General features: G+C 43.1%; 2 protein-coding genes across 4 annotated transcripts; one reads left to right on the top strand and one right to left on the bottom strand.

Moving 5' to 3' along the window:
* The first annotated feature begins 9,377 nt into the window (after nt 1-9,377).
* On the top strand, nt 9,378-12,664 carry LOC127781375 (transcription factor CSA-like). Its single transcript, XM_052308322.1, has 3 exons — nt 9,378-9,862; nt 9,958-10,374; nt 11,412-12,664. The coding sequence occupies exons 1-3, from the start codon at nt 9,511-9,513 to the stop codon at nt 11,741-11,743; spliced, it is 1,101 nt and encodes a 366-aa protein (XP_052164282.1). The 5' UTR covers nt 9,378-9,510; the 3' UTR covers nt 11,744-12,664.
* A 6,047-nt stretch (nt 12,665-18,711) lies between these two features.
* On the bottom strand, nt 18,712-23,764 carry LOC127782302 (uncharacterized). 3 transcript variants are annotated; one of them, XM_052309453.1, is made up of 7 exons: nt 23,302-23,764; nt 22,951-23,189; nt 22,436-22,584; nt 20,127-20,345; nt 19,631-20,042; nt 19,147-19,516; nt 18,712-19,039 (listed from the first exon to the last, which is right to left on the bottom strand). In XM_052309453.1, the coding sequence occupies exons 1-5, from the start codon at nt 23,484-23,486 to the stop codon at nt 20,040-20,042; spliced, it is 795 nt and encodes a 264-aa protein (XP_052165413.1). In that variant the 5' UTR covers nt 23,487-23,764; the 3' UTR covers nt 18,712-19,039; nt 19,147-19,516; nt 19,631-20,039. The 3 variants fall into 3 exon arrangements, with proteins under 3 accessions (XP_052165413.1, XP_052165411.1, XP_052165412.1); XM_052309451.1 differs by having other exon boundaries at nt 19,631-20,345; XM_052309452.1 differs by having other exon boundaries at nt 19,147-19,548; nt 19,631-20,345.
* Nucleotides 23,765-24,513: the final 749 nt, after the last annotated feature.

Raw genomic sequence — 24,513 nt, forward strand, 5'->3', positions numbered from 1 at the left:
ACCTAACGGATGAGGAGGGCTAAAGTAGGGTGACGAGCTCTCTAGCCACCACCTACACCCCTCTTCACTGCCAACTTAAGCTCTTCTCCTCGCTCAGTAAACTTGAGCTTATCTTTCCTCTTTAGACGACAGATCTGGTGTTCAGCTCGCCGCCCCTCCTACCTCACCGGGGATGTGGAGCTCGATGGGACAGTGTGGAAGAGTTCGACGACACAGAGGGCGAGCTCGATGGCGCGGAGAAGGAAAGGTGATAGCACTCCCTTGCAGTCAATGGCAGCGATGGAGGTGAGGTAGCCGGCACTGGAGAGGGAGCATTAGTTGGCGACCGACGCTAGAGAATTATAGCAGGTACAATGGTGAGATAATAGCCTGCTTATGTAAAATTTTGGCACATGTAGCAGTGAGCTAAACTTCAGAGAGAGAAAAGCTAGCGACTAATTAGTCGCCAGCTAAGCACCAGCGCATATGTAAATCTGCGTGTCGTGGGACCTGTGCATGTCATAGCAGACAATACAAAAATAAGATAGCAACATGTAGCAATGCACAACTCGTTGCAACAAGAGAATAGCACAACTTGTTGTATGTCAGATACTATCTCTTGCAGGAGTTGGTAAGTTTTTAGAGCCATCAGCTGGAGCTGTTATTAAACTTGCTCTTAGAGAGAGAAGAGGGAAGTACTCCCTCCGTCCCAAAATATAAGAACATATCTGTCCAGATTCGTTGTACTAAAAAATGTCTCATTCGGTCCTCTGTTCAGATTCGTTATACTAGGAAATGTCCCATCCGGTCCTCGATCGTTGTATTTTGGGATGGAGGGAGTAGGCATCTAGGGAGGAGGAAGAGTGTGTGGGGTTCATAGTTGACAAGTGATTTTGATTGGCCAAGTTTGGCTAGTGAAGGGAGAGATTTGACCAACTGGATAGCTCGGCCATCAGTTGGAGAAGCTGTTGGAACATGACTTTTTGCTAGAATTATCAAAATTTAGCTTAAAGAATCATTTGAAAAAGTGGTTGGAGATGCTAGTAGGCATATAGCTCCTTGTTAACATCCAAGATATATACTCTCTCTCCGGTCACAAAGCGTGGTTTTCAGCCATTTGCAACCTTATCAACCTTTTTTTTTTTTGTCAAAGATAAGGCCTCGCTGCCTAAAATTTTAGCAAAGAATGGCGCGAGTCTTTTGTTTGGTTTGCTATGAGAGCAACGGGTTCAATTCAACTATATACTACCTCCATCCCAAAATATTTGACACCGTTGACTTTTTTAAAAATGTTTGACCGTTTGTCTTATTCAAAAAATTTAAGTAATTGTTAATTCTTTTCTATCATTTGATTTATTGTTAAATATACTTTTATGTATACATATAGTTTTACACATATCACAAAAGTTTTTGAATAAAACGAACGGTCAAACATGTTTAAAAAAATCAACGGTGTCAAATATTTAGGGAAGGAGGGAGTATTTGCTAGCAGATAGGCAATGCCAATTTTTTTCTTTCCAAACCAAATGAGTAACTATTCTTGGCTTGCCAATTATTTGGCGGCATAGTAAGATGGGCTACAGCGAAGCAAGTTGTTTTTGGATTTTTCAAAGTCCATATTATACAACTTTCACTACATAGATATTTAGCATTTTCTTTTAAAAAATACATATATAAATGTAATATAATGAAAATTCAAAACTTAAACTCCTTCCAAAATAAATAAATATTCTAAACTCACGTGCACTAATGAAAACTGCAACTTTAATATTAATCTACTGTAAATTTTAATTTTCTTTGTTTTTATTTATTGGACTGACGTAGATGTATTTTTATGCTTACCTTGATTTTTTTCTCATATTAGCAGGTCTACATTAAAGCATATTTTCTAGAAAAAAAAGTATGTTAGAACATTAGTTGTTTCATCCATAAGAAAAATATAGACTTAGCTTGTTATGTTTGATGTAGCACATAATTAGTAAGGGTGATGGATAACATATACTCCTAGATAAGAAGAACAAACAATAAATATATGATCCTTACACTTATAATCCTATTAGAATTTTGTTTTTAGCTAAAATATAAGAATGTGAAGATAGAACTTTATACAAAAGTGCCGAAGTACGTGAACTTTTTTTTTAAAAAAATCGATGATATTTGCTATTTGTTAATTGGTGTAAACGGAATATGCACCAGAGGCTTGCGTGCACGTGATATGTTCCCGTTTAATTATCTGAACAACTACTTAATCCTGCTTCTATTTATCTTAATTTCTTTTACATTTTTCTACTTTGTGACATGCCAAGCAAGCATGTACTGAAATGTAGTACTACTACTTATTTAAGAATGTCTTTATTAATCTCTGGCTTCTTTAATAATTGTTCCCTGTTTGTACTACAGCCTGTGCCAGGTAGTAGGAGCTACCAACATGGAGTATTGAAAGTCCGTTGAGAAGAAATGTACATGCAACTAGTTAATGTGTTACCAGTACATATATGATCTTCCCCTGAAAGAAGTACTTTACTCCAGTAGCTAACTTCTCCATGCAACATTTTTACCATTAGTATTTTATATCCATGCAGAGGGTACAGCCGAAGCTAGTATGCCTATATTATCAATCAAAATGCTGACATAATTCAAATTACACATAGTTGTAATCTACTCCTAAACCGTTACCAAGCCATTTTTGCAGAGCCATCCAGGGGTACAAAAACATATACACACCGGGTACTATTTATTTACAAATTTTGATCACTCATGTAGTCATGTTTCTTCTTTTAAAAATATAAATACTAAAAGGATACCATTGTCAAAGTATATGGAGTATTTATTTACGCTAGGTAATAGTAGAAGAAAGCAACAAAGAACTATTCGGCGCATGTAGACATACATTATTCCAACGTACGTACGTACCGATCGATTCCCTGTACGTTGATCCGAAGCAAAAACATTTGTATTCTTCCTCCCATACGCCAACCCAAGCTAGCTACTACTGCATGATCCTCCTCAGATCCTCAAGAGAAAGAGAGAGAGAGAGAAATATGGATGGATGGAGTATCAGAGATCAGAGCGTGTGTATAGTTATTTGGTGTAAAATTTTTAAAATATACGAACACATATTTAAAGTATTAAACATAGACTAATAACAAAACAAATTACAGATTCCACAAACTGTAAGACGAATTTATTAAGCCTAATTAATCTGTCATTAGCAAATGTTTACTGTAGCATCACATTGTCAAATCATAGCGTAATTAGACTTAAAAAAATTTGTCTCGCAATTTACATGCAAACTGAGCAATTTGTTTTTTTTCTATATTTAGTGTCCTATACATATATTTAAATATTTGACGTGATGTTTTTGGTTAAAATTTTTTTAATGTAATCGAGGAGAGAGAGAGAGAGTCTGTGATGTGCTGGGGTCTGGACTGGATGTGCGTCGTCGTCCTTGTTGCAAGAGGGCAGAGAGCCACACATGTGTGCGAGACTGAGATGACATCTACACGTGCGGTGGGGACGGGCCGGGGTGGTGTTGTGTTTGAGCTGTTTGATGCCTTTGTTAAACTCGGTGAAAGCCATGAGCAGCAGCAGTAGCAGTAGTAGACAGCTGGGACAGTGACAAGCCTAGAGTGCAGTAGTAAGCCAGTAAGATCTTCTGCAACCAACCCAATGCAAGAGCTCTACACCTCCTCCTCCTTCTTCTTCTTCAGTTCGATCGATCTCCTCCATTGATCGAGCGAGAGATCGAGCTGCAAAGTCTCGCTGTTCCATGCCACATGACTGAGTACTGCAGCCAAAAGCTCCGGGTGTTCACCGAATCACCGGGCCCTTTTCTTCTTCTTTTTTTTCTCCCCAAGCTAAGCTGGTCAGCGTGGACAGTGCGTGTGTTCCGGATACATAGGAGAATAGTAGCAGAGCAGATCAAGTAGTTCTCTTCTGGATCGTATGGTAATGGTTAGATCTTGCGCAGCGCCATGTAATCTGAAGAAAGATGAATTTTCAGTTCATTGCTACTGCTATATACTCTCTCCGTCCCATAATATAGCAATATAGAACCGGATGAGATACTTCATAGTACAACGAATCTGGACAAGAAGTATATCCGGATTCATTGTACTATGAAATGTCCCATCCAGCACTAGGTTGCTATATTATGGGACAAATGGAGTACTATATCTCTGTCCCAAAATGTAACGATGGTGATTTTTTTTAACAACTTGCACGAGACGGTGTGAAGTTCTATTGATAGAGCAGAAAAAATTTACAAGATTACAATCCTGGAGGGTCGTAACCAGGAAAAAGGAAAAAATATACCACCACCCACACACCAACAGCTCCAACACACAAATCTGGGAGAAGGCTAGCACCGGACCGGCCACCGCTAAGTGTAACCGACCGCCACTAGACCAACAAAGGAATACAGACGGTATCGCCCCAAAAACGCCCCCACAACCAACACAAAGCTCAACTCTATCCTACAACGTGCTTGCACTCGTTCAAGAGGTTTCGGCAAGGGGATGACAAAATGATGTCTCTAAGAAGACAAGCGACGGAAAACCGCCGCCACCGTCTGTCAGGGGCTCAAAGGAGCAAAGACTAGGCTTTCGCCCGGCAACCACCCTTGAGGGATGAGACAGCACGACAATGCCCTCAGGAGAGGGAATGAACCATTGTTGTCGGTCCAGCCAAGGCCGGGCTGGGTTTTCACCGGCCGCTCACCACCTGCGAGTCCACGGCTGACGCATCGATGCTCCACCATCGCTCATCCTCTGCCGACATGTGGGACCACTACATCGGCGCCCTCCGCCAGCTAGCCTTCGTGCGCCGAAGACCGCGCCACACCCACCGATAGCTCCTCCTCGCACCCTGGTCGCCTCCTCCACCACCGGCCGCGCTTCTCGCCCCAAGCCGGCCTCCTCCACCGGACGCGCCTCTCGCGCCAATCCAGCCTCCCGCCATCGGTCGCGCCTTTCGCACCAAACCGGCCTCCATCTTCGCCGCCCGCGCTGAGCCGACCTCTGCTGCCATCGGCTGCGCCTCTCTGCGAAAGCCGGTCTCCGACCCCTCCTCCAAACACTGCCTCGCCGGCCAGATGCAGCCGTCTGCCACGCCCTCATCTAGCCTTCCGAGGCCGCCACGGTCGCTACCACACCGTGCCTCCTCCCACCGCAGCCACGGTTGCCATAGCAGCCGCTGCTACCGTCGTCCAGCCACCTGTTGTCGCCAGACAGCCGTTGACGCCACCGCCACGATGAACTCCGTGCCTGCAATCACCGTTGCGTCGTCCTCCTCCGCCACTGGTCACGAGAGCTCTCTCACTCCGCCCTACGCCTCCAACCGTAAGCTCCAGTGACGAGAACCAATGCTGTCGGAGCCGTGAGCTTCACAGCCGCCCCCTTCCTATCTGGCCATTGGAGGGCCAGATCCGCCGTGCTCACTCCGGCCTGCACCGCGCCGGCCGCCAGCACGCGTGCCGCTTGGCCTCCTCCGCGCCCCGTCACGCCACTGTGCACGCCCTATCCCCGCCGCCCCCCCCCCCAAAAAAAAAAATCTAACACGAGGGCGCCGAGTCCAGGTGTGGGAGAGCCGGATCGGCTCTCCATTGATGTCAGCGTCGGATCCACGGCCGCCGTCGTTGGAGCTCCCCGCCGCCGCCTCCTTGCCGGCTTCTCCTCTTCTCCCCCGCGCCAGAGTCGAAGGATGTCGTCGGGATTGCGCCCCGCCGCCGCCCTCCCAGCATGCCACCGGCTTTCCAGTGGCGTGCTACGGCAGCAGCGCGGTGAAGGAGAGGGGGAGGGAGGTTGGCGGCGCGCTAGGGTTTCCTCCCCGTGTCGCCCGCGCGTGGACGACGCGGAGAGCGCTGTCCCGTAACAATGGTGATAAACTTCTAACGTCCGCACCAACTAGAGATGTACATATTACGCAACCAAGCATAACACATTTATTCCAAAGAAAATAATCAAAGGTCAAAAAAGACACGAAGAAAGGAAATATCAACGTGGAGTAGTGTTGCATATCCCTATTTTATTATGAGTTCTCAGTTTGCATGTGATTGGCAATTTCATATGTCAAACAAAATGTATTGCTTTCTAACTTCTTTTGCTCTAAGATATATAGAGCTTGTCCATTTTATTGTTGAGACAGGTTTTAGCCTATCCTTTTTCTCAGGTATATCTTTTCATCATGTACTAGCTATGTAACTTTAACAAAAGCTGTGCAAAGTTAGAGATAAACTTTTAAACCAGTTGTATATAAACATTGATGACCTTTTCAACTCTTTTCTTGACCCCATTTGTGCAGCATCGATCACGTATATATGCATGCTAATTCAATAGGCCGGCCAAGAGGGGTGAGAGAGATACAAATGCATGTCACACCCTGTGGCCAACCATGCAGGGTAGGAATACATCCTTGTCCTCTATGAATATATGTATATTTCATATGCTTTCAATTAATGGTCAGAATCGTTTTTAAGAAAACAAATACAGAATGTCGGTTTTTAATTAAGATGCACGTACAATTAATGTTTTTTAGGACCTAAGGTAATGATTGAAACATTTCTCATCCAGTCATGTAAACCGGACAAGTTGTGTGTAAAACCGAGTGTTCAATTCCGCCTTTTCGTCGAACCAAATGGCTATCAGTTAATCATTACAGTAACTTTTCAGCCAATGAAAAACAAAAATGTCGTTTTTAATTAAAGAACATACGTACAATGTTTTCAGGCCCAATAGCTATGTAATGATCACCAATCCTCATCGATCCGTTATTTAAGACATACAAGTTGTACAAAATTGTGCGGTCGTCCCGAACTAAACGAACCATTAATGAATTATGGCTCCTTTGAAATACAGGATAGGAAAAACATAGGAATAGAAAAAACGTGGAAATTGAAGTGGCATGTTTTCCTAATTCTACAGGAATGAAAAACACAGGAAAGATGAAGAGGGTCCCTTTGATAGCACTATAGGAAACAAACAAAGCAAAGGATAAGTTTCCAAGAGGTTGAACCTCTTGCTTATTTTCCTATGAAATTGAATTATAGGAATGCAATCCTAAGAAAAATTTCCTACACTTTTCTATGAATCCAAGGGTTTCATAGGAAAAATTTCTTAGAAAATTAAATCCTCCAAAATTTCTATGACAATCCTCCAATTCAAAGGGCCCTTTATTGTTAGAATTATTTCAAAGAGAGTTTATACATAAGACCAATTTTCGACTCTCAAGACAATATATAATTTTAAATGTTTTGCTAGGTAGCTGTAGACAGTTTTTAGGACTGAAAACTGTCAATTTTTTTTACCGTTGATTCCGCGCTAAGATTTGAACTCAAATATTTTGCTATCGGATCTAAACCCTCTTTTCACAAACTAGTTCCACCATCGCACGTTTATGGTAGATTTGTTTAAATTACACCTAAGTTACATCCTAGTTACATGCTACTTACATTGTAGTTATACTATAGTTACATTGTAACTACATTGTAATTATAGTGTAACTATACTATAACTATATTGTTATCTCTATATAAATTAGATATAGTTGCTTATATTATTTTAATACATATATACGAGTTATTATTATTATTATAGTGTAGTTCTACTGAAATTATATACTATAGTTAGATTTGAAAGTTTTTTTCGACAGTTTTTTAGCTAATCCCTAATTTTAATTAGGACCGAAGTGACGCACTGATTTAGTATTGTGTTTTTTTATCCCCAGACAAGCCGTATCGAACTGAGTGATCAATCTTCCCCACTAGCTTTCTCACATTTTTCAAACCAAACAGACCAAATTAATTATAATATTGCTCCCTTCATTCTTGAATAATTAGCACTATTTGCATTGATACCATTCAAGTATAATTTTTTTATTAAAATAATAACAAATTGAATATATGTTAAATTATCGAATTGAAGTTTAGCATCGTTAATATAGCCACACAACTTAACTTTATTCATCATAATATAAAATGTATTTCCTCCATTTTATATTATAAGTCGTTTTGATTTTTTAGTTAAATTTTTTAAGTTTGATCAAATTTATAGAAAAATATATCAATATTTTTAATAGAAAACAAACATATTATAAAAATATATTCAATATTATATTTCATTAAACTAATTTGATCTTGTTTATGTTAATAATTTTTCCATAAACTTTATCAAATAAGAAGTTTGACTTAAAAAAAGTCAACCACGACTCGTAATATGAAACTGAGCAAGTAATGTACCGCTCTAGTCAACCGTCTCGATTATTCAGGAACACAAGGACAAATATTAGAAAAAAATAACTCGTTTTACAAACACGTACTACTTCAAATATATTCCTTCATCTTAATAAACATATCTTCTCCGATTCATTTCGTTACTATTGAATTCACCTTGCCCTAATCAATTAACTCAAAACGAAAACATGGCATTAATTAATGGGAAATGTTACACGACAGTATCTCGTTCGGACAGGATGATAGCTCAGAATCGATACCTGCCAGGTATCATGCAATATCTCAGAGATATCATTACTCTCTCCATTTTAAAATATAAGAATTTTTAACATAGTAACAAGTCAAACATTTTTAACTTTAACTATTAATAGCATAAAAATAAAAAGATGAATCATGTAACATTGATGTTACTAGATTTATTATTAAACAAACTCTTTTTATTTATTTAAAACATCTAATTTTTATTTTTATAGATATAGTTGGTCAAAGTAGTATCTCGAAGATCATGTCAGAGTCCAAAAATACAATATTTTAGGATGGAGGAGTATGTCCGAACGGGTTATTAATCGATACCTATTACTCCCTCCGTTTATGGGTATCAACCGATACCTATTACTCCCTCTGTTTCGGATTATAAGATGTTTTTGACTTTGATCAAAGTTAAACTGTTTTAAGTATGACTAAGTTTATAGATAAATATAATAATATTTATAATACTAATTTAGTTTCACCAAATCAGTAATTGAATATATTTTTATAATTAATTTGTTTTGGGTTGAAAATGTTACTACGTTTTTCTATAAACTTGATCAAACTTAAAGCAGTTTGACTTTAACCAAAGTTAAAACATTTTACCACTTGAAACGGAAGGATATCAAGGGATTTCTCAGAAATATCGTTCCGTCCGTCATGTAGCGTCTCCCATAATTAATACCGGTAACTAAATTCCAAAAGGGACGCAAGAGGAGGATATGATGGGTGTAGGTATATTGGTAGTACGTACACGTACGCGTGTATAGTACTAGTTAGGAGTACGTACGTATAGTAGCTGCTCGATCAGTCGCCGGCCGGTGGGGTATTCGTCTCGTCTCCCGGCTCCTCTCCAATCTCCATCTCCACCAATATAACCCCATGTCCGCCACCGTCTCCCATCTCTCTCCCTCCACAGACGATCCCCCTCCAGCTCGAGCTATCTTAGCTTAGCTCTCTCTCCCCTATCCAACAGTAAAAAGCTAGCTAGCTCACTTCGCTAGCTCTACCTCAAGCTCTGGCTAAAGCTGTGTTGTTGTGTGAGAGTGAGAGAGATGCCGTGCACGTCGGCGGCGTGGATGTTGCACGTGGGTGGTGCGGCGGCGGAGCAGGCGTCGTCGTCGTCGTCGTCCAAGGGAGGGGGGAGGGTGGTGACGGCGGGGACGACGACGATGGACACGGGCGGGTACAATAATGGAGGTGGTGGTGGGGGTGGGGGTGGCAATGGCGGCGGCGGCGGCGACCACCAGGAGAGCAGCAGCAGCGGCGGCGGCGGCGGGCAGTCATCCAGGCTCGCGGCGCGCGGCCACTGGCGCCCCGCCGAGGACGCCAAGCTCCGCGAGCTCGTCGCGCTCTACGGCCCCCAGAACTGGAACCTCATCGCCGACAAGCTCGACGGCAGATCCGGTACGTACTTACGCACGCCGCCGCCGCCGCCGCCGCCGTGCTTGCTGATGGCTGATGCTGACATCGTCGTCGTCGTCCTCGTCGCCGGCGTGCAGGGAAGAGCTGCAGGCTGAGGTGGTTCAACCAGCTGGACCCGAGGATCAGCAAGAGGCCGTTCAGCGACGAGGAGGAGGAGAGGCTGATGGCGGCGCACAGGTTCTACGGCAACAAGTGGGCGATGATCGCGCGCCTCTTCCCCGGCCGGACCGACAACGCCGTCAAGAACCACTGGCACGTCATCATGGCGCGCAAGTACAGGGAGCAGTCCACCGCCTACCGCCGCCGCAAGCTCAACCAGGCCGTCCAGCGCAAGCTCGACGCCACCACCGCCTCCGACGTCGTCGTCGCCCACCACCACCCCTACGCCGCCGCCCACGACCCCTACGCCTTCACCTTCCGCCACTACTGCTTCCCTTTTCCGGCCGCCTGCCCCGCCGCCGCCGACGAGCCGCCCTTCACCTGCTTGTTCCCCGGTAAGTAAACAAGTAAACACTTCTCAGCTACAGCATCTCTGCACACGCTCCCAGCTCCCGAGAGAATGACAGGTGGGCCCCACACCGCACTGATTATTCTGCACCTGCTTCTCCTTCCTCTCGCTGACAGCCATGCCATGCCCACCACACCTATACAAAGAAAATAATCCTCCATTGTTGTTGTGAGCTAGCCAGTCGCCATGGTTAGGCACACACACGGGTTAGCTAGTACACGTACACTGATGCACAGTGACACACAGAGAGAGAGAGAGAGAGGCATGGCATGGCACTGGAGAAATGTGATTCGGGGACAGTGCACGGAGGGGCCGGCGCCAATGGCAGATCGAGCAGGCGGCCGGCCGGTCCGGTCCGGGCCGGTCGACGAGGAGTAAATGGATGGGTCGCTTTTGCTTCTTGAAATAGGAACCATGGCGAGATGGATCAGCGCCTCTCTCTCTCTCTCTCTCTCTCTGCCCCCCAAAGACCAGGTACTGGCTTTGGACTTTCGTCGAGCACAGTGCGTGCGTGCGTGCGCCGCGCCGTGACGCGCCCGTGCAACACCACATGCGCACGCACGCACGCCACCAGTGAACTTCGGGCCTCACACACACGCAACAGTTGTTCATTTTGCACGTACCCATCCGTCTCCATTAATGCCCTGACCTCTCCCAACCCCTGCACCGGCCTCCCTCTTCCTCTCTCCCTGTTCATCTAGCTACATAAAAATTCAGTCTCTTCATTTCTTGATTGGATTATATTGGATTGGTTTGGTGTGTTTAGTTTCTTTTATTAGCCACACATTTGCAAAAAGTTTGGTTTAAGTTTTGCTTAATTGGCTACATCGATCGATCGCTATCTCGTCTCTGCATGCATGCCTCCTCGCCGTGACGCACGCAACCAACTCCATTGATTCGTGGCGGTCAATGGCGACCACGAGTAGCAGTAGCAGCTCTACCCTACCCTGCTGGTTAATTACTGTGCATTTTCCACGGGCTAATTTAGGTAATTAATTAATTAACGCGAGCTAGCTTCTGCAGGGACGGCGGCGACGGCCGGGCGCGGCGGCGGCGGTGGCATGACATGGCCGGACGCCATGGCCGCTGGCGAGGTCATCGACGACGGCGCCGGCGGCGGCCGGTACGTCGTGGCCGAGCCGCCGCCGCCGCCGTTCCTGGTGCCGGCGGCGCCGCACGGGTGGCTCGGAGGCCACGAGATGATGGTGATGGTGAACGACGGCGGCGACGTCGCCGCCGGCGTGGCGTCGTCGTACGACGGGATGATAGGCAGGGATCAGGGCGGCGGCGGCTCACACTTCGAGGCGGCGGCGGCGCCGGCATTCATAGACTTCCTCGGGGTTGGCGCCACATGATCGATCGATGGATCAAACTCAAGAATCCATCCATGGACGACGACGAGGGCTCAAGATCATGATGCATATACTCCATTGACATGCTGTTTCAAGCATGCGGCTCAGGTGGATCTAGCTACTAGCTACCACTAGCTCTAGCTCCTCTAGTTAGCTTGCCATAAGAAGTAGTAGCATTAGATGCATGGCTAGCTTAATTTCAATTAGAGCCAGCTATAAATATTTTCTGGATTAGTAATTAATTTATCTCTAGTGTGTAACTATATATATGTATGTGTTTATTTATTTCTAGCTAGCTAGAGCTGGGAAGAGAAGGGGGGGGGGGGGGGTTGGTAATTTGGGGCTTGATTTTATAGAGGAGGGAGGATTACACTTTGATTAGTTGGGATTTTAGTTAAATTAGCCCCCATGCATATATATGCAAGGCTAGATCATGTTGTTGATGAGCTTCATGAATGTGAACTGATGCTTTTTCAGTTGATCAGTTTAATTTAGCCAAGTGTAGATCAATTTTCAGCTGATGAGACCACCAGGGTGTAGTTTTTGTTGTTTAGTGCTTATATTTGTATGGCTCAAAGCTTTTCATCAAACCATTTAACATGGAGGGTATTTTTGCCATATGCATTAATCAACATAAATGTTACACATCACTCGATATTTTTGTATTGCAAAATCACAAGAATTTCCGACCTTGTGATTTCTTCTGTGGTTCGTTCTTAGGATATGTTCTTCCCCCATTTTCCTAACCCACCTATCTCGTTTTCCGCGCGCACTCTTTTCAAACTGATAAACGGTGTGATTTATATAAAAACTTTCTATATGAAAGTTGTTTTAAAAAATCATATTAATCCATTTTTTCAAAAAAAAAAGTTAATACTTAATTAATCATAAAATAATACAAGCTTCGTTTTACGTGCCGGGGCCCTCCTCCCGAATACAGCCTTAGTCTTCACCAAGCACCCGATTTGGATTCGGGGTTAGACGTGGGTGGGGGGCTGGAAGCTAAGATGAAAGATGTTCCCTGGTTAAGAGGGATGTGATCGAAGTGGCCGCAACCTAGCATTGGCTCGATGGCTTGTGGCAACACTTCGACACAATAGCATAGGACGGTAACTAGGTAGTGACTAGGAGACGGTGGGAAGTGGCGACACATCTAACGGTGGGAGCTATTGGAGTCGGAGGAGGACGAAGGTATACACTACTGCAGAAATGATCTTTGTAAATGGCCAAAACATGAAGTTGGAACAAATCCGAAGCCCTCTCCACTGCTCATTGCCCCTCCCGCGCTAGATTCAGGGGATGTCGCGCAGCTGCAGCGGCTAGCATGCAGTTAGAGTCATTGTCGTTGTTGAGGTTGTTGTCTCAGGGCGCCTCCGGCCACCAGATCTGGCCATCGTGAGGCCACCGATGATGGAGGATGACTCGAGGTGTGCGGCGCCGATCCCGTTGCCGTCACTCTCGCCGCCACTACTAGCAATTCATGGTTGTCATCCTGGGGCCTCCACTGCTAGATCTGGCCATCGCGAGGCTGCAGACGTTGGAGGAGCTGAGGCACGTGGCAGCTGCTCCCGTCGCCGTCTGTTGCCACATTCAAGAAGTGAAGGAGAAGTGAAGAGGGAGAGGGAAGGAGAGAATGCAGAGAAAAGATGTGAAGTGATGGGGGAGAGTGGAAGGAAAAATAAATAAAGGGAGAAGTGAATGGATAGAATATAGAACCGGGTGCATGAAAAATAAATTAAGAGAGGGATGTGTTCAGTCATGCAAAGCCCTTCAACCACCGCTTGTGAAAATCTGCTGTATATTTTTACATATGGGTCTCTTTTTAGTCTATTTGTAAAAATAAAGGGGATGTCCGTAAAAATCGTATTTTATAGTGATAAGCGACTAGAGCTGTAAAAAGAGAGTTGTGAAATCGAGAAGTGGGGAGAAGGATGTGGGAATGTGCAGCGTGGTCCAACAGTGAACCGGAAGAATTACATGATGTAGCCAGAAGAAATGTGTCGAGTGACACATAGATGGTTTCTTAATTAATCTATGAAGTGTATTTCTGACATATGTCTTCATACAATATAACTAATCCAAGAAAGCTATGTTAATTTAAGTGGGAGAGACTGAAAATGAGGTAACGCAAACAAATTGATAGAATCGGTGGAACATTTTCTGTAATTAATTGTGTATTAGTTGGTATATATATATATATATATATATATATGCTTACTACTAATGTTTTCCTATTTATAATATAATAGGTGTTGTTTCATAATGTTAATTTGTCTCTTTGATAAAGACAGGTATATGAGATTGTGGTTGTTGTGCGTTGTGCTGCAGAGAGAATATAATATATGCTCACTATCAGTTTTCAAAAAAAAAAAAAAACTATCTCTGCATTCATAATGTTCTCATCCTTTATACCTCTAATTGAGAAAACCCCTAACCAAATAAAAACTAGTGCTTAATTTGAATAATTTAAAATCACCATAAATTATTGAATTCCCCACCCCTAAATTTGACAAACTTAAACCAAATTTGAAGCAATTTCAATAAAGGCTAAATTACCCGAATGCCCAAAAGTTTTGGTATTCTCAACCTTTTTTGCTCAAAGATCAAAATTTGTGTTTTGAATGAATTAACAAAGTTTAGCTAAAAATTATAGGAATGTTTGGATTTTAGATTTTTGAATTTTGTAAAAAAAATTGTTGATTAGGGTAATATATAATGTCTAACTAGGAAAAACAAATGTATAACTCAAACATTTTTTCCTTTGTGAGGTTTTAATCTATAGTGTGGGGATTGTCACTTGCATTATATATGAGCAAACAGTAACACAACGCCACAACCATTTGAAAAAAAAACGAGTATTACAAGTCACAGTAATATATTGAAATGTGTCATTCATAAAGAACTTAGGGTGCTCTATAAAAACTTGATAGTAGTATTTTCTTAAATTTACAAACAAATTAACAGTCAACACAATACCAAATATAGCCCTAGAATGTCGTTAAACTCAAGTGTGTATGGTCTAGTGTAATTAATGCAAGCAAGCCCTCTGATGATTGAATTGGTACACAAAACACTGTGATCAACTGTGCCAACATAAAATTAGTGGCAAAATTAAGACCATAGTACTCCTACTATACTAGTAGCAAATAGCAAAGCCCCAGTGACTGCATGTATTACTTGTGTCCACATTAACTACTTCACTGCTCATGAGTGTGAAGATTGTACATGTACACAAGCTGGCTATAGCTTGACCATGTTCCAAATGGTGTTCATAATTAAGGGCTTGTTTGCATCCTGGCTAACTAGAGATTGTCCTTCCATGGTGTGAGTGTGTGTATGTGTGTATAGTTCGTAGGCAATCAATGAATGCGTCCATGCACTCAATTGAGTAGAAAGTGACTGCTCAATTCAGTTGAGACGTCCTACATCTCAGATACGTACGTTTCCATGTGTCGGGGTTATAATGGGCTTGTCTCTTTTGTAGAGGGAGAGAGAATTAGCTAACATACAACTGTTCCAACTGATTCTTGTTTTTGGATCGAGTATAGTTTAATTGTGCTGGAATCATTCGTGATTAGGTAGCTAATGGGGTACTATACTGCTGATCATGAGAAGATTTTTGGTTTCTTTTACAGCCTTTTTGAGAAAAAACACAGGTAGGGAACATGCGTGATATGATTGAAGGAGTTCGTTCCCATGGTCCTATGTGAGTGAAAGGGAGAGGTCGCAGATACAAACCCTGTGTACAAGTAGATCAGTTGCTGAATGGTCGATTCATTGGGCATTGTCAAGGTACTGTTAGCTCTTCTCTGCAGGCTCTCAGCTCCAGCTCATCCATAACTAAAATCCTCACTTTCGACTCAAGTATATAATTAAATTTAGTTTCATAGATTCCAGAATTAATTAAAACCCATGAATTTAGATATTCTGTTCCACGACTTCTAAGAAAATTCCTTACGTACACACGAGATTTTATTGAATCACCCCTAAGTTGCTCATAAATATGTCATATTTAATTGGTCAAATGCCCAATTGTGACGAGATGTTAAATATACTTTTATCCTCTCCTCCATAGTTTTGATAAGACAGTCCTGCGTGCACGTCATTGTTCGGTATAGTAGCCTCCATATGTCAGCTGATGGTGTGGGAATTGGTGGTGGCAGATGGAAGATTCATCAACTTCTCCCGAATGTTGATGGTTAGTCCAAATTTACTCACTACTTTAGAATCGATTTTTCCAAACGGCTAAAACATATATTCGTAGGTGGGGTAGTAACCGTCTTCTCCAGGTACAACCGTACGCAAAAGGAGCTCACCTAAAAAACAATAATAATAATAATAAAAAGAAAATCTCAAAAATATCTGAAACCTAATAGATGAAACTCCCGTGCCTGGGATCCATTGTCGCCATCACTACCACTATGTCTTTTAAAGCAATATAGATTGAACTCCTAAAACTTTTTAACCATCCAGAACTTCCGAAATTCATAAATGTTTGACCAAATCTATTTACAAACATCAAATATTCATGTATTAATTTTATGAGAAGGGAGTGTAATTTTCTTCCCAAATAAACATTTTTTGACCAAGATGACCGATTAGGCCAACAACGACTCGTTAGTCAATCAGCTTTCGCGAAAAGCGATCGGTTTTCATGAAATCGCTAGGCCTCAGTTTGCAGAAACCAATAGGTATTAGTCGGTTTCCATACAACGTTGATAGAAAATCGTTGGTTTTTACTAATTAATACTTTTTGGTCGATCGGTTGGGTAAACCGGTGAGCTAGGAGCGGTCTTCGATTTATGCAAGCTAGCTGCTCTTAGAGGTAGCGCGCACGCGCCAAAAACGTAATGGCCGCCGCGGCAGCAGCAGCGGTTGATTAGACCTGTCGGCCACATGCTCGCGCGGCGTACGTGCCGGCCGGCCGGAACCAAGGTCCCGCCCAGCCCGGCCGGCGACCAAGACGACGACGACGACGACGCTGATAAACACACACGTAGGACTACTTACGTCTCCATCTCTAGGCCCTAGCTAGCTAGCTAGATATCCAATCCGTCCCAAAATATAAGTATTTTTAGCACAGTATCAAGTCAAATATTTGTAACTTTGACTATTAATAGAAAAAAATAAAAATAATCAATCATGTAAAATTGATGGTACTAGATTTATTATTATCATGATATGTATTTTTTATATTTAAAGTATAGATATTGTTGATCAAATTAATATCTCGGAGATCATATCAGGGTCCAAAAGTACTTATATTTTTGGACGGACGAAGGGAGTAGTAGTTATATATGAATCATGTCAATTAGTAGTAGTAGTACAGCTACTACTCACCGTGCCTCTCGGCGCACGCAGAACACGCCGCTGTTTTCAATACTCCGAGAGGAGCCTTGTTAAACTCGTCTCCTCCGCGGCCGGCCGCGCCCGGCCGGCCGGTGTCCGGAGATGCCGGGCAAAGGCAGGCATGCATGGTCCCCGGAGAGGTGCGTGAGATCGATCGATCGATCGATCGGATGGACGGACGCGTACGTGTACGCTCGCCGACGGCGACGGCTCACGCGGCCACGGCCACGGATGCGCCGGCCGGCGATCGATCGATCGAGAGATCGAGTTGTCGTCTTCGTGGATGCAAGGAATGCTATGCTCTTGGCTCTCCGTCGGCGGCGGCGGCGGCGTACGTACGACGTTAATTAATTTGTCGCTTCCTCGCCGGGATCGTCGGCCGCGGCGGCACATGATGCGGATTAAATACGTGCCTACGTACGCACCTGACGTCGCCATGCGTCGTTGGAGACAAGCCTCTATTTTAGTGGCTCCCGGTGTGAATACAGTAGTAGTAATTGATTTATTGATTGAACTCTCGTACGTACGTGTCGTCGCATATACGTCACGTTTAGCAGCAGGATATGTATGGTTTTTGAATTGAATTTCAGTAGAGGTGAAAAAACATGACAGTCACTGATGAGCGTGAATATATGGTAGCTTCGACACAGCATATCTGTCGTCTTTTTCTATTACACGATTGATGCACGTACATATATATGCAGTCACCGCTATTCACACGTCATGTACGTATCGATCTTATTCGTGCAATACGTACTTCATTCATACAACTGCCAGTGTGTCCTCCAAACCACACACTTCGACAGGCAGAGTGCACTTAACAACCAATATATGGGATTGAGCAGCTCCGTGGAATACGCAAATCGCGAAGTAACCGTAACTTAACTAGTTAAATTTCTCATGAGACGAAGCTAGCTCATCCAAATTTAAGTTCTAAACTTACACATGTGCTCAAATTTATGTCTAATTATTCTTTCAGTTGTAGTCTTGTAGACGATGTATACGTGTCGGCAGCGAGACACCCATAATAACTTTAGTGCGTGTGTTCTACAGTATTTCTAAGAAAGATTAGATATGCAAATTAGCAATCCTTGGGAGCATAAATACATATTCCCTCTGTCCCATAATATAAAGGATTTTAACTTTTTGCTTACACTATTTGACCATTCGTCTTATTAAAAAAAATTAGAATTATTATTTATTTTATTTGTGACTTACTTTATTATCTAAAATACTTTAAGCATATTTTTTTATTTTTTTTATTTGTATAATTTTTTTAATAAAACAAATGATTAAACAGTATAAGTAAAAAGTTAAAATCCCTTATATTCCCTCCGTTTCAAAATGTTTGACACCATTGACTTTTTAGCACATATTTGATCGTTCGTCTTATTAAAATAATTTGTGAAATATGTAAAAACTATATGTGTACATGAAAATATATTTAACAATGAATCAAATAATATGAAAAGAATAAATAATTACTTAAATTTTTTAAATAAGACGAATGGTCAAACACATACTTAAAAAGTTAACGGTGTCCAACATTTTGAAACGGAGGGAATATTATGGGACTGATGGAGTACCATGTACGATGCAAGTAGGCAGTGCAGGGAGCGATATATCCGGGGGTGGGGGTAAGTGGGCGCCTGGGCGGTGGAGGAGACGCAAGTGTCAATCGGAGAAATTAAAGGCAAAAACGGTCCATGCCAAGCGCTTGACGCGGCCACGAGATCGACGGCCCCCGTCCCCGTACGTCGCGCTCCATCTCCATCAACATCGCTCCCCTCGCCGCATCAGACAAACAGCCGCAGTGCCATTCTTCCTTGCAACCAGTGCACTGCACTGCACTGCAGGGCTACCAAACGACTATAATATTGTTTACGTGGAACGTGCGCTGCCACCTGTAACTGGAGTACATGGCCGCCGGTCACCATCCACGCTGCCACCCTGCACACAAACACAAAAAAAAAATGAAAAAAAAAGTTATATATCTGGTTGTTTCATCACTCGCGATTAATATAACCAGCTACAAATTCACAAGAGAAACGGCTTACTACTATCAAACACCAAATCATATCATCATCCGGTCTCTGCTCCGGTCGGCGTACGGCCGCGCCCGCCCTGGCGACGGTACGCGCCGTGTGTCCGTGCACGGGGCACTGTGGCCGCGTTCGTGCATGACGCGATGGCCTTTTGTCCGTTATCCATGGCGACCTCCTCCATCCCCCATCCATCCATCCATCACACGCCCCCTCGCTCCCCCCGTGTGATCCTGCAGGTTTGTGGGGGCACACGCAAGTAACAGTACAAGCTACTATTCTCTCTTTCAGTCTTTCTCCTCCCCCGGAGCCTATCCAGATCAAGCAGAGCAGCCACACGGCCGGCCGCCCTGGCTGGTCGATCCATGACTGTGATCAGCTCGATCTGCGGTTAAAAGTTAAAAAACCAGATGCAAACTTGCAGGTAAGGAAGTCACATGCAGTCAAAAAAAAAAAGGGAGCAGGTCAGGTGAGGTGAGCCACAGGTTAGTAATAGTACCTGCTTAGGATTGGCAGAGGGGAATAATTTGGAGCAGGGGATCACTCAGGCTGCCTGCCACTTTGGGTTACTGGGCACTGGCTGGTGGTGGTGACAAGGAGAGCTTCTGCTTGACTGCTCTGGACATATCACATACTATGGTTGAGGAATGAAGAACAGGTTAACATAGGTCAAAAAGAGTGTGGTTAGAACTTATAAGAGATGAGGATGGCGTTAGCGAAGGAACATTTGTGTTCTCCAGCTGATTATTCCAGTAAAAAAGATTCCGAAACCGGAATGAATAACAATTAGCTGTTTGAGCAATGATGCTTTAGATGCGGAAGTCCGCTTCAAGGAAGCTGTGGTTGTGTCCTTCGGTGCCAAATTTTCAGTGAGCACAACGCCGTCCAAACTGGAAGGTTGATTTTATTCACTGTTCGATGGTACCGCTTGTCAGGCATGATCATGAGAAAAGAAGTCATCTTCACAGCTGTTGTCATGCTTCGACTTCCTGTACCTTGAGTGATTCTTTTGAGGCGATAACATCCTCTAGGTCTTGTGGCGATAACAGCTTCGTGGAAGGCTTAAACCCTGTGTCATCAGAGAGCACTGCCTCTGGTTCTGTGGGTTCGACTGTGAAGTGGTCTCCGAGGGCAGAGATGATCCCTTCGGTGAAAACGGATCGTGATGGCATATACTCCTTCATGCGACACAAGAAATCTGTGTGGTTCCTCGCCTGAAAAATAAGATAGGGCAATTGATATGAACATCAGCATAATGTCGAGGAGCCCTAAAGTTAAAAAGCTCACAAATGCAAGCCGCGCAATCACAGCGTCTGTGATTTAGGCTCAGTTCTAGTTTTAGCATTCCTAAAATCAAAACATACATTGAATTGAACAAAAGCGTGTGATGACTTCAGAACCATCATTACATATAACGAATAATTGAATTTTGTTCTACGGGAAAAGGAGATGTGTACATTTAGGTACCGGTGGCAATGGGCCACTTGAGGATCAAAGCTAATCTGCTAGTGGTCCAGAGGATATCAGCAGGTTCCCAGACAAGTTGCTGCTTGCAGCCGCTGGAATTTATAAATTGTTTCATGCAATACCAGATCTTCACATCCAACAGCAGGTGGAAAACCAGTATGCTCCACTCAATGCTTTGTTTTCAGCTAGATGATATTCAAGTACAAGAAAAATGCTTATATTGAAATCCCTTGAGTACTTCACTTTTAAGGTTTCAATATCATCCCCCGGAAAAAGAAAAGGTTTCAATATCATCAGTCAATGGTAAGCTAGAGTTTTGCATTGCTCAACTCTTTGGGCTGGCTGGACCTAGTCGAGTGATACACCCTTAAAACTACTACTGTTCTACTTTTCTGCAGAATTACTGTTGATGTTGCTAAAATCATTAGTGATCAGTTACTGGCATTTGGTTCTAACCACAGACTGCAAAAATGTTTTCACAATTCAGACCAAATTCTAGGCAGAAGCTCGCTTACTACAACAGAAGTCAGTATTGGAAGTCATGTGCATAGATAGTCTAAATAACCAGATCAGACTGGAAGTTTTAACAGGAGAAAAGCTGAACCATGGCCTTAATGGCACAGCTCCTTTCAAAGATTGTTTGTGGAAGTGGACAAGAGAAAACAGGCCCAACAATCTTGCAAAACCAGCAAACGGACAGTTTCGAAGCAATCGAACTGCCTTTTTGTTGGACATGAGAAGAGAAAGAAATAGAAAAGGGTTAAATGGGCTGACTGGTGGTCTGGCCCAGACAGCACCTTGGGCTCCCATGGCCTATCTTCTCTCCCAATCTGGTTAGTTTATTGTCGTCCAACAATATGGAGCGGAGCACAGATCCACAATCACCGTCATCCACCAAAATTCAGAAGGGCCATCATCTGCCATTGGTACAGACTGGGTGGGGGCAAAGATCAGTAGAGGTAGAGGCTTGCAGAGACAGCCTGACCTAAATTGCTCAATCGGGATACATATGCAGTTAGGTTCCATGCAGGTACAGGTGACTAGATTACTCTGTATCTCCATTTTGTCGTTAATATAAAGTGGCACTTCTATAGTTATGTTCATAGTATTTCAGAATAAAAGTAGTACCCTGGTAATAAATTATCAATATTAAGATAAAGGTGGTTCAAGCAGCAAATCATTAACCAGACAACCAGTGGACTCGTGTTTTCCGTCAACACAAGTTTTCAGAACTATGGAACACATTATAAGACCGTCTGGTAGGAAAAAAAAATATTGAAGCCACTACCAGCTTGTTCAGTGCATTAGTTATCTTGAACTACAATAGCCAGGTAGCTACTAACCAGCAGTTTATAGCTCAGTTTTTCTTCGCTATATTGTGGAAATATCTATACTCTTTTAAAAGAATGCAATGGTGGTGGCAGTGAATCTGCTCCCCACCAACTTTGTTGTATAGTCCTTTTTTTGGAACCAAATACTCCTTCATGAGCTTTGATATCACAAATAATCCTTCTACATATGAATTCTATCTTATTTCATCTCTAGAATACAAATTTATTGTACAAAGACATCTAACAGGGACGAAATTGTCCCAAAAACCTCACAATTAATTAACTCCAAGCAATATTGGCACACTTATAATTTATTCTAATCCATAGCAAAGCATGGGTATTTAGCTAGTAATCCTAAATTTGATTATTAGCTTACAAACTACAGGAACTGATATCCAAGCATATCTACTACCTAACCAAACTACAAATTTTATGTTTGCCTGAAATGTTAAAATCTAGGTGTTGATAAGTATATAGAGGGAAAAATAATATGAAAAGAACTGTACCAGTCGATAATCAGGTGCACGTTTTGGGATTTTGAGATAATCCATATTCTTCATATCATAATCCCATAAGAATGATGTATGATGAACCCAACGATCTCTTGTAATGGATTGAGCATTTCCTCCAAACTTCCTTTGACTAAAGGCATAATCTGCAGAAGTAAAAATACGTGAATAAATTAACTTCTAGGAGAACACTTACTACAGCATAAAGTACATACTCAAGCAACATCAGAAGGAAATATGTTGTTAGTATCTCTTCGATAGTAAAATTGGACTAATAAAAAAAACTGAACATTTAATTTGAGACTTTTAAATGAAAACTAGGATATGAATATGCAAGTTGTACATGTAGTATAAAACACATCATGTTTTTTTTATTAATCAATGTCATACATGCTATAGAGGGCAGAAATGAAATAACGATTACGAACATGGAAATTTCCATCAATTTCAGTAAAATAGGGGCATTACAAAATTTGCTGTCAAGTGATGAAAGACCAGACGCTATGGCATACCATTCTCACGCAGATGAAATTCACCGAAACTATCAAACACCTTGTCATACAACTGACCAGTCCAAGACATGATATCCCGCGGAAATGGCTGCAGTCCAGGAATGGCGGTCTTGCTGCATATGAATGTGGCAAACACTGTCCCCTGATCGACGATGACTGTGCCACCACCACTGAACCTCCTTATAACCGGAACTTTATCCCGGAGGACCGGCTCAATCTCGACAAGCTCCGAAACTCTCCTGTCATCACCGAAACCCCGTCATCAACAGAAGTCGTCTCCTCAACAACGAGCAGGACACGGCACTACACCACATTGTTTACGGCGGCCACCAGGAAGAAGAGCTTGCTTACCCTGACACGCCCATGACGATGGTGGCAGGAGCCGTGCCGTCGTTGATGATGCACCAGTTATCCCCGGTACGGCGCAGCAGCCGTTCCTCCAGGTGCAGCTGCCGCAGGATCGGCACGCCGCTCATGGTGACCAGCCGCATGAGCGGGCGACCTGCGCCCCTCGCTCCAGCCACCCCAGCGGCCATTCTTGTCTCGGAATGGGCGGCTCACGCTGGGAGTCTCTCAGTGGCGCATTCCGTCGAACAGGCCGCGCGCGCGCCGCAGCTTGGCAGGGTCAACCCCTCCGGTACCTCGGCGAGGATGCCACGCAGAGCGCGTGGATAGGGAAGGATCGAGGCCGTCGGCGCCGTGCCTACGGGCGGCCCTCTCGCCGGCGACGCGCGCGCGAGGCCGCGAGAGGGCGAATCCTACCTCCGCCGGCGAGACGGGGAGGGAGACGAGAGAGGAGGACGAGTTTGACCAGATTTCCTCTTCTTTTTTTTTTTTTTTACTTTCGCTTTCTTATTATACTGTCCTATCTGGGCTGGGCTGGAAAAAATTGGACCAGAAGAAGAAGCCTTTAGGCCTCCATGGGCCGGATAGTTAGCAGGTGTGGCCCATTCGTGTGGGCCCAATTGCACATATGCAACGGGCAAAGATGACCAGACCAGCCCATGTTGTAGATGCCTCGTACTAGCAGATACAATACACATTATTTTTGTTTTAAAAAACACATTATTTCTTCCTGTTTATATCAAATCAACTGTTGTTTTTCAACTGTACACTAATTTATATCGAATCACACTTGCACAACAAACAGATGATCATTTGATTGTGTGTTTATCTTTTGATATATTTAGAAATGGATTTTGGGTTATTGCCTCTCCATAAAATGGGTAGTGTATTCCTCTTTGGGGAACATGCATGTATATTTTTTGGGGAAATAACATATTTGCAAACGAAAAATAATTTGTGAATAAAACTTTTATATACATGTTTATAGCGAAATAAAACAAAGGCTAAAAATTAAATTTCGATGAAATAACCCCAAGATCAACTACAAATTTAATGTTGAAAATTTAAATTTTGGCTGATAAGTATAAGTATAAGCGAAAAGATAAGGCCCGATATGTTGTAACACATTGTGATTGAATCTTGATCCAACTTAGAATTTTCTTAGAAAAAAAATTCAAGAATATTGTAAGTATATATAACACCGTTTTTTCTCTTTAT

This window comes from Oryza glaberrima, chromosome 8 (assembly GCF_000147395.1).
Source record: "Oryza glaberrima chromosome 8, OglaRS2, whole genome shotgun sequence".
Lineage (NCBI taxonomy): Eukaryota > Viridiplantae > Streptophyta > Magnoliopsida > Poales > Poaceae > Oryza > Oryza glaberrima.

Coding starts and splice junctions, on each gene's coding strand:
- LOC127781375 (XM_052308322.1), top strand. CDS start 9,511: ATGCCGTGCACGTCGGCGGCGTGGATGTTGCACGTGGGTGGTGCGGCG. Junction 9,863..9,957: donor CAAGCTCGACGGCAGATCCG/GTACGTACTTAC, acceptor GCCGGCGTGCAG/GGAAGAGCTGCAGGCTGAGG. Junction 10,375..11,411: donor CTTCACCTGCTTGTTCCCCG/GTAAGTAAACAA, acceptor TAGCTTCTGCAG/GGACGGCGGCGACGGCCGGG.
- LOC127782302 (XM_052309451.1), bottom strand. CDS start 23,486: ATGGCCGCTGGGGTGGCTGGAGCGAGGGGCGCAGGTCGCCCGCTCATG. Junction 23,190..23,301: donor ATCGTCATGGGCGTGTCAGG/GTAAGCAAGCTC, acceptor CGGTGATGACAG/GAGAGTTTCGGAGCTTGTCG. Junction 20,346..22,435: donor GTGCACCTGATTATCGACTG/GTACAGTTCTTT, acceptor CTTATTTTTCAG/GCGAGGAACCACACAGATTT.